The following is a 10761-nucleotide window of genomic DNA, read 5'->3' on the forward strand; positions in this document are numbered from 1 at the left end:
GGACAGGAGGGAGGGGAGGAAACCCAGACCCTGCAGCACCTCCCTCCGAGCGCAGCGCACCCGGCTGCCGCAAACTCGTTCCCCAGGCCTCCTCCCACCCTTTCCCGGCCACCGCCTCCCACCTCTGGCCCGGGGGTCCCCTGCTCTCCTACCTTCTTTCTACCAGCTTCTATCTTTCTCCTTCTTTCTTCGTCCTCCATCGCTTCTGCGGGGTAGGCAGGGAAAGAACAGGGAGGGGGTCGGGGGTAGAAAGGAAAAACCGGTTCAGACCGAGGTGGGACGGCTAGCTCCGCGATCCAGGCCGCAGAGCCCGGCTGGGAGCTGCCTCCCAGCCGGAACAAAACCAGTCAGTCGCTGCAATCACTGGGGAGTGTTCCTCGTCCACACCAGCACAGCAGCAGTCACCGCCATCTCCGTCTCCATGTAAACACAGAGTGAGGCGGGAGTCAAGACACGTCACAGTGTGCAGGCGCCTCCAATGCCGCGTTACCTGGCAGGTGTGTCCGCAGCCCCGCCCAGGCGGCCTCACCCGGCCGAGCGTTCTAACCCAGTCCTTAGCGGGGGGGCGGGGGGGCTGGGCGGCTCCCCCCCCCCCCGCGCGGCCCCGCCCGGCCGGCCCGCCGGCCCGGTGGCCCCGCGGCCCCGCCGGGCCCCGCGGCCCCGCGGCCCCCGCCAGGCCCGCCGGGCCCCGGGGCCCCCGCGGCCCCCGCGGCCCCGGGGCCCCGCCCGGCCCGCCCAGCCTGGCCCCGGGGCCCCGCGGCCCCACTCGGCCTGCCTGGCCCCGCGGCCCCGCCCGGTCCCGCCCGGCCAGGCCCCGCGGTCCTGCGGCCCCGCCCCGCCCGCCCGGCTTCTTGAGTCACTGGGATTACAGGCCTGTGCCACCACAATGGGCTCATCCATCCCTTTGAGATGTGAATTCCCTACATTGTCCAGGCTGGCCTCAAACTCCTGGGCTCAAGAGAATTTTCCACCTCAGCCTCCTGAATAGCAGGGACTGCAGGTGTGCAACACTACACCCAGCATGCACGTGTTTTAATTTAAAATAAAAATTTTCATTATTCATCAAAATGAACAGCCTGGGTCAAGCCAAGCCCCCTGCAGTTGCTCTTTCCAATGAGACATGAAGGTCACCATTGTCCCTGTTGTGCTCCATGCCAGGGGTGAAAAACGCTGACCTGAACGAGCTGCAGGAAATCGCCTCGGAACCGGACAGCATGCACGTGTACAACGTTGCCGAATTCGATCTGATGCACACGGTGGTGGAGAGCCTGACGAGGACCGTGTGTTCCAGGGTGGAAGAACAGGACCGGGAAATTAAAGGCAAGTGGGTGACAGAGCACAGTCCCAGGGATGTGAGTGTCATCAAGCACAAAGTCTATGCCGGACTATAAAAACCCTCACTATTCCTAATTTCAAGGTTCTTAAGGCTCCTTTTGGTCCTAACTCATCAGAGTAGACGAGGAGCATCGTGACAAACGTTGTAGGGCTGTTAGAGGGCTGCTTTGACCACTATATTTCTTTTTTCTCCATAGTGTTCCATTTAGAACACCATGGTTTTAAAATTAATTTTTTTACCATCATGTTTTTAAAATTAAACTTTAAGTCTTGTGATAATTGTGCATTCATATCCAATTGTAAAAAATACTACACAGAGAGTGCATTCTTTACCAGTTTCCCCCAATGGTAGCATCTTAAGCGGTGGTACAGTCTAGGTACAGAACATTTCCATCACTGCAACTGTGGCTCCTGTTACCCATTTATAACCACCCTGACTAACATCCTTCCCAAAATCTTTCCCCCCAAATTGTTCCCCATCTCTAATTTTCTTTTATTTCAAAAATTATGTGAGTGAAATTATGCAATATATAATCTTTAGGCACATTTTTTCCCCATGCAGAATAATTCCCCAGAAATTCCTCCAAGTCGTTACATGTGTCAACAACCCTTTCCTTTTTATTGCAGTGTCATATTCCCTGGTATGGATGTGTCACAATTTGTTTAATCGTTCTCACATTGAAGGATATCTGGATTCTTTCCAGCTTTTGGCTACTGTGAATAAAGCTGCTGTGAATGTTTGTGTATGTGTTTGTGACTCATCCAATCCATGAACACATTGTGTTTGTTTACTTGTGTGTTGGTTTCTCGAATGAACATAAGTTTTTGTTTCTCTGGAATAATGCCCAGGAGTATGATGGTTGGATCATTTCCTAGTAACATATATAGTTTAGTTTTCATTAAGAAACTGCCAAACTATTTCCAGAGTAGCTGTAGCATTTTTTGCTCCCACTAGCAGCATATAAGTGACCCAGTTTCTGTGCATCATCACAACATTTGTTATTGCTACTACTTTTTGAAATTTAGCTCTTCTGACAGGTGTGGAGAGATGCAACACTATGGTTTTAATTTTCATTTCCCTCATGGCTAAAGAACATCTTTTCACATACTTATTTCTTCATGTGTATGTTTTCTTTTTTTTTAAGTTTAGTATTCAATTTATTTTTATTTTTTTTATTGGTTGTTCACAACTTTACAAAGCTCTTGACATATCATACTTCATACATTAGATTGAAGTGGGTTATGAACCCCCAATTTTACCCCAAATGCAGATTGCAGAGTCACGTCGGTTACACATCCACAATTTTACATAATGCCCTATTGGTAATTGTTGTATTCTGCTACCTTTCCTATCCCCTACTATCCCCCCTGCCCTCCCTTCCCTTCTTCTCTCTCTACCCCATCTACTGTAATTCGTTTGTTTTCATTGGTAAAATGTTTCTTCATGTCTTTTGTCCATTTTCAAGTTGAATAATTTTTTTTTGTGTCAGAGATCAGGTAGGAATAATTTATGTGGGTTTATTTCAGAGTTCTCTGGTCTGGTGCACTAAATCTACTTGTCTAACCCTCTTCCAATACCATCTTGAATTATTATTGCTACATAGTAAGTCTTGAAATTGGGTAGAATTGAGTTCTCCTACTTGATTATTCTTTTTAAAAACCATTTTTACTCTTCTGATTCCTTTGCCTTCCCATTAGTTATTAGAATAATCCTTATAAAAATCTTACTGAGATTTTGATAGGAATTACAATAAATCAATAATCAATTATCAAATATCAATTACCAAATATCTATATGGGGAGAAGAATCATTTTTACCTTGTTGAGTCATCTAATCAATGAATATATTTGTGTCTCTTTATTAGACATTCTTGATTTCTTTCATCAGCTTTTTATAATTTTCAGGACTTATGTGTCTCATATACTTATATCCTATACAGGTTTTGTTAGAATTCCACTTAAGTATTTAATTTTATTTGGGTGATTTTGGTTGTATTTTTAAATTTTGTTTTCAGTTGTAGATAGACACAATTCCTTTATGTTATTTATTTGTTTTTATGTGGTGCTGAGGATTGAACCCAGTGCCTCATATGTGCAAGGCAAATGCTCTACCAATTGAGCCACAACCCCAGCCCCTTTGATTGTATTTTTAATTTCAGTGTCCTCATGTTCATTGATTATAAGGAGAAATAAAGTTGATTTTTTATGCTATGATCTTCTGATTTGTACTTGTTAAGCAGTCTAGAAGTTTTTCTCTAGATTTTAGAGAGTTTCTATGTATAATATCATCTGCAAAGATGGAAATTTATTTGCCATAATTTTTATTTCCTTTGATCTCTATAAATTTTATTTCCATTTCTTGCCTTATTGCATTTGCTATAATTTCTCATACTGATTGAATATAACAGTTGTAAGTAAACACCTTTGCCTGATTCTCAATTGTAGGAAGAAATTTTCTGATTTTCAAAGAGTTAATCCATTTCATCAGGCTTGTAGGATTAATGTGTGTGTTCTTCAGAGTATTCTCTTATTATTACTTTGATGTCTCAAGGTACTATAGTAATTTCTGTTTCCTTTCTTATTTTGATGGTACAGGTGTAGAAACCTTGCCTGTTTTCAAGTCCCTTTATCACCATGTCTGTGTATCAGGTAATTGTCTTAAATATTTATGTATATATAGAGAACCACATCGGAAATTTTATATTTTCTGCTTCAACCATCAAACATAGTTTAGAAAACCCAAGAGAAGTAAAATGTATCATACTTCCTTATTTTTATACTTTTTGGTATTTTTACTTTCATCGTGAGGATCTAGGTTTTCTTCTTTTTAAATAATTTTCTTTTTGTTTAGACAACTTTCTTTAAGGATATGTCTGTTGGTGATAAATTCTCTTAAATTTCCCCCATATGAGAATGCCTTGGTTTTCCCCTAATTTCAGATATTTTTGCTCAATATAGAGGTCTGGTTGGAAAGTTCTTTTCTCTCAACACTTGAAAAGTGTTGTGCCTCTTCCTTCTGGCTTCTGATGAGAAATCTGTCATTCAAATGGTTCTCCTTTTCTAGGAAAGGTCTCGTTTCTCTCTCATTACTTATAAGATTTTTTTTTCTTTGAGTTTAGTTTTTCAAAGTTTTATTATAGTATATCTTAGTATGAGTTTCTGTGTGTCTGTCTTGTTTGGGGGTGATATACTCATTTTCTTGAATCTATAGTTTGTGTGATTTGTCAAATTAGGGGCCTTGAAGATGCCTTATTTCTTCAAGTGCTTTTTCAGCCCGGACTTCATTCTCTTTTCCTTTGGGAATCTGATATGAGTAGGTATTTCCTTATAGTCCCACATCTCTTTAAGGCTCTGTTAATTTTTTAAGTCTACTTTTCTTCTCTTATTCAGATCAGGTAATTCTATCAATCAAGTTTATGCTGCTGTTGAGTTCATTAACTTTTTATAAAAATGTTGGTTGTTACATTTTTTTTATTTCCAAAATTTCAACTTGGTTCCTTTTCATATTATTTACTTTTTACTAAGATTTTCTATTTCTTTGTTGAGAGTTTTAATTTTTTCATGTGTTTCAGCTGTTTGTAATTGTTCATTGAATTGTCCTATGATGACTGGACTCTGATTTGTCTGTTTTCCTCTGGTACTGCTCTGGCAAGGGAGGTAGGGGCACTGCTTCACTTTTGCTAGGTAGGAGTAGAAGTCCAGGTTCTTGACTAGGTCTCCTTTAACATCTTAGAAGAAGAAGCTATTTACTAGCCTTCCACTAATGCCACCCTAGTAGAGGAGCAGGAGTCCCTCATTATTTGTCCCTGGGTGGCTTCCATCAACACTGCTGTGGAAGTGACCTCCTTACTGCTGAACAGTGGTGAAAGCTCTGAGTCACCACTAGGTCGTCCCTGACACCCTCCCAGAGTGAAGAGGTGGCCCTGGTTAGAAGACGAGGCAGGCTCTTTATGTGGTCTCCACTGATATCACAGGTAGGGGGGTGGTAGAAAGGATTTATTACTCCATGGACCACCTTAACTGGGGTGCGGGGATGAGGTGATGTTGATTATAGCAAAGAAAGGGTAGAAGCACTGACTCCCCGTTTAATCTTTGCTGTCATGGATGGTGTGGACACAGCTTTTTCTGTAGTGTTTTCAGGACTAGTTAATGCCTAAAAATTTTCTATCTTGGGAAGCTGACTTTTTCAGGTCCTCTGACTAGAGAAAGCAGGCTTTGTTGCAACATCTTTCTTTTGTCTTTATCTTTTGATGTTTTGGGGTTGCTAGATACTTTAGTTCCATGTCTGGAATATATGAGCAAAAAAGAAAGCAGGAAACTCACCCCGGGGATATCACTTGAGTCCTGCAATCTCCCTGCCCCCTGCTTCCTACCTTTCCTTTAATTTCAGTGTCTTCTTCTGCTTGTCTCTCATATAATTTTCAGAATTTTAAGTTATACTCAGAAGGAGGAATAGAGAAAATTACATCTGCTTTGTCTTCCCAGGAACAAATTCATCATGGATTTTTAACATTCGCCCATCATGATATCATTGGTCTGCAGGTTGTACCTGGCTTATGTGATCTGGAAGAGGGGCCAATGTTGAAGTCTTATTTTAAGAGTCTGGTTTTGTTTCCTGCCTCTGTTGTATCCAGGAATGTGACATGATTCTATTTGGCTCATGTCCTTCTCCTGCCTGTCATCCCCTTTTCTCTGGGCCAGATCTCTTAGGATTGAGTTCGGTATCTAAGCATTAGGATCCTGAACAAACTTCTCTGGGCTTCAGAGTAAGACTACTTTAGATCCCAGCTTCTCATGCACACAAAAGAACTCTACATGTGGTTGATGATAAAGCATGCGATACAGTTCCTGGTCATAGTTAATGTTCAAAATTTTTGTGATTATTAAAGTCCCTTGGGTAAGTGCTCTTAAAGGTAGAGAAATCCTAAAACTCAAACTTGTTATTCTCATTTTCACCTTTTATTCTTTCTCCATTTGAATTTTACATGTCCAAAGTCTTTATAGAACTATTTGTTTTAACAGGTATATAACATGCACAAAATGCTTACCTAGTATTTTGACTCAGAGTAAGCATTTGGTATATATTAGTTGCTTTTTCTTCTTTTTAAGTTTTTTTTTAAGAGAGAGTGAGAGAGGAGAGAAAGAGAGAGAGAATTTTTAATATTTATTTTTTAGTTCTCGGCGGACACAACATCTTTGTTGGTATGTGGTGCTGAGGATCGAACCCGGGCCGCACGCATGCCAGGCGAGCGCGCTACCGCCTGAGCCACATCCCCAGCCCCTTTTTAAGTTTTTATACCAGACATTTCTTTAAGCCTTTATGATTGAGGCTGTATCATCTTATTCTAAAAACCAAATGCTCCAAGAAGCCCAGATACCAATCTGAGCTTTGAGACATACTCCTAGTGAGACCTTCATCAAATTCATTCTTTCTTGTGCCTTGGTTTTCTCACCTACAAAATGTGAATTATATTAGTAACTACTCAGAATGAAATGAGATAATACTTATGAAGAACTCAGAAGGATACCTTTAGATTGCACACATGCTCAATTAATGCTTTTTTTATTGTTCATTAATAATACTCTTAAATGTCTTTAAGAATATTCCTGGGAGTCAAGGACTATGTCTTATTTAAGTTTGTACCCTCAGAACCTAGCATTGTGCATAGTATCTAATGGATACTAAAATGTTTAAACTATTGCAGACATTAATAATTACATCAACTTATCTAGAGATAAAAAATCTAAGAGGTAGTACAAAAGCAATAGTCATTTCTGACTAAGGAAATTTGTTAGGCTTACAAGGATAACTTTGGGAAAATGGTTTATTTGATATATTTCTTTGCTTTAGCCTCAGCCCTCACCACCATTGGGCCACCTACGGAGTTGATTACTTCTGAAGTCACAGCCAGAAGCTTTATGGTTAACTGGACTCATGCCCCAGGAAAAGTGGAAAAATACAGAGTTGTGTATTATCCCACCAGAGGTGGAAAACCACAAGAGGTAAGAAGGAAACAGTATTTTTAAGCTATACTTTTAGTTCTCTGAAGTCTTCTATAATAATGAGAACAAGACCCATGTATATCTGAAAGATGATTCTGTCACGAATATTTTGAATCCTTTGAAATACATTTCCATGTGTCTACATTGTTCTCCCATCTCTCTGAATTATGGTGGTTCCATCTTCTTCTCTTATCCCTCCATCAAATAACTCTCAGGACTGATCTAACTTAGCTTATTCTTCTTCTTAAAGCTAGTGAGTTCTAAAGTAAAACTTATTAGGGGCCAATTATCAGGCCAGCACCTCTTTTGATATTCATTCATTTTTTTCCTACTTGGGAGTAATGAGATTTCTGTCCTAGTGAAGTCTTTGTGTTTCAAATTATGAGGTGATATGATGGACAAGTCCTCCAGGATTTGGAATTTCCTAAACGTTTGTAGAGATCAGTGCAATTAAAAAGTCATAATAAAACAGCTGTGGCCAGCATTTTTCAGGGGTTGGCCAACACAGAAGAGAGCACCTTTTGCCAGATGATTGGGTCCTTCCCAATCCCTACTTTTGATACTGCTGTTCACAGGGAATTAATTAAAACATGGCGAAATCCCCATTTCCTTTTGTTGTTCTAACCTCTGATTGACCTCGGCAAGTTTCATAATTTTCTTCTGTATTATTATTGTTATGGCAGGATTTGCAATTTTTTTTCCTTTCAAGTATTAAAAATAAGAAGTAAATCATTTGGACAAAAAAACAACCAGAGTGCTTCCAATCATTCTATCTTTTTCATGACTAATAAACCTTTCAGATGCTTTCTAAATTTCCAAGGAAAAAAATAATTTGTCTCCTATTATGTAGTGGATATGAGTAGGATAATGATTATCTCAGGAGTGACACAATTTCCATTAGATAAGAACTAACAAATGACTTTGGCCACATTCCATAAAAGATGCTTCACTTTATGTGGTAATTTAAGGAGAGTTGGTGGCCATAAGAGTAAGGAGGATGTGTTACAAATAATAAAATAGCCAATGAAATGTTTCTTGCTGGGGAAACTTTTGCCTTTTGGGTTGTAGTTCTGCATGTGAGATATCCCATACTCTCATTCCTTAAACTCTCAAACTGTTCTTCAAACAGGTGGTGGTGGATGGAAGCTTATCTTCCACAGTGTTGAAAAATTTGATGTCTTTGACTGAATATCAAGTAGCGGTATTTGCAATATATGCTCACACTGCTAGTGAAGGCCTGAGAGGAACTGAAACCACACGTATGTATTTAATCCTACACCACTTCTCACTTGGCCAGCACTGCTTAGGTGGACTTCCTACATCAGGCTGCTCAGGTTGCACTGGTATATATCCTAAGGCAAATTCATAGAAAATAGTTCTCATGCCAATTGTGGTACAGGTCCCATGATGTAGCTGCTGATTTTCAGTGCCACATATGGAAATGGGTGTTATAACTCTCTGGAATGTTTAGGAAAGAGCAACCTTGGTGGTAAAGGGTGCAGAAACACTCATTTATTTATTAAACAAATGGCTCTTAAGAACCAGGAACTGTGTTAGAATATGTCAGTAGAAGTAGAGTGAGAGTTCTGTGGCTCTTCTGTCCAGTAGACTACCAAGAAAATTATGTTGCATCTTTCTTTATTGTTCATATCATGGCCATAACCAGATTCTGAATACTATGACCATGATCACACATATAAACAACACACACAAGATACATAACTCATGGGAAGAATGATGGGAAGAGATATTGTTTTTAAAAAGATCAACCATTCTTTTAATAATTTCAAATAATGAATTTCTACTACATGACAGACACTCTGAAAATTTTGTCTAAGACTATCTACCTCTGATGGAGCAATAAGAATTTAAAGAACACAAAGAACAATATTCCAGGCACTATGGTAATCATTCTCTATACATTTTTGGATTTATAGCTGACAAGAATCTATAGGTGGGTGTTATGCCTCAACTTTGCAAAAATATTTGAGTGGCCATCCTTGCTCTCGAGGATGTTTTAGTCTAGTAAGGGGTGGGCATGCAAACCAAGGACATATAAGCACACTGATGCAAGGAAGTGCTGTAGACACATCAACAAAAGTTTGCAAGTGTAAGTAAAGTTTTGAGTTTGCCAGCGTGGTGAGAAAAGTAGGCAGGGCCACATTTTGAAGGATATAGAATTATATTTGAAAATAACATTTCATGTTTGTCGTTAGCATTAAGCTAGGAGCTTGCAACTTATCCCTTTCTGCCTCCTGCTTCAACATGGCCAACCTTATTTCTTGGTTATTCCATTTTTCTCAAGGATACTTATAAATAGCTGAACATTAAAATGAATCTCCTCTTGCAGTTGCTTTACCCATGGCTTCTGACCTTGAACTATATGATGTGACCGAAAACAGTTTGCGTGTCAGATGGGATGCAGTTCCTGGGGCCACAGGATACCTGATCCTCTATGCTCCTCTCACAGAGGGCCTGGCTGGGGATGAAAAAGAGGTAACCTTCTGTGTCCTACTGTAGTCCTAGAGTCTTTGACTTTTTAAAGATATCTATATATCTATTCTATAAAAATTGAGTGTATAGAACTTAAAAAATTCAGATTAACAACAAGAAAAAAATTATTTGTAATCCTACTACCTAGAGATAATGATTTATTAACATTTAGCTAACAGTCTTTATAAATGCATTTTTTGGGGGTATCAGAGATTGAATGAAGGGGTGCTTAACCACTGAGCCACATCTACAGCCCCCTTTTGGTATTTTTCCTAGAGACAGGAGCTCACAGAGTTGTTCAGTTCCCTGGTAAGTTACTGAGGCTGGTTTTGAACTCGTGATCCTACTGCCTCAGCCTCCTAAACTGCTGGGATTACAGGAATGTGCCACCACACCTGGCTCAAATGCATTAAAAAAATTTTTTTTTAGTTGTAGTTGGACACGATACCTTTATCTATCTATCTATCTATCTATCTATCTATCTATCTATTTATGTGCTAGGCGAGTGCTCTACCGCTGAGCTACAACCCTAGCCCCACGAATGCATTTTTAATACAACAAATGAAGGCAGTTTTGTAGCTTGCCATTTTCATCTCATTTAATGTGAATATCTGTCTGTACCATTAAAGAATATTTTATGTAGTCATTTTGCATTTATAGTATCCATTGTTGGTTCATACAGATTGTGTTTATACTCATATTATTGGACATAAGAGATAACTTGTATAAATTATGCTTGACATTCTTAACATTCTTTGCATAATTGTGAATCTTTGCATAATTGCCCAATTATTTCCTTGGGATATATTCCCAGAAATGAAGTTTCTTTTTTCATAGGGGCATGCAAATTATTAAAGCTTATTTTAGATATTACCAGATGGTTCTAGAGGAAGTTTATATAATTTGTCTTACAATATACAGTGGTTGTTT

General features: G+C 39.7%; 1 protein-coding gene across 1 annotated transcript in view; it reads left to right on the top strand.

The window, feature by feature from the left end:
* Positions 1-1151: 1151 nt before the first annotated feature.
* Positions 1152-10761, top strand: part of LOC308640269 (collagen alpha-1(XIV) chain-like) — a gene marked incomplete at both ends in the record, with an annotated part of 52067 nt that continues 42457 nt past the window's right edge. Inside the window, 4 exons of the mRNA XM_081312235.1 lie at positions 1152-1320; positions 7187-7338; positions 8468-8597; positions 9689-9834. Coding sequence (XP_081168361.1) covers positions 1152-1320; positions 7187-7338; positions 8468-8597; positions 9689-9834 — 597 coding nt within the window. The remainder of the gene's footprint in view (positions 1321-7186; positions 7339-8467; positions 8598-9688; positions 9835-10761) is intronic.

This window comes from Spermophilus citellus, assembly GCF_964194105.1.
Source record: "Spermophilus citellus genome assembly, contig: SCAFFOLD_217, whole genome shotgun sequence".
Lineage (NCBI taxonomy): Eukaryota > Metazoa > Chordata > Mammalia > Rodentia > Sciuridae > Spermophilus > Spermophilus citellus.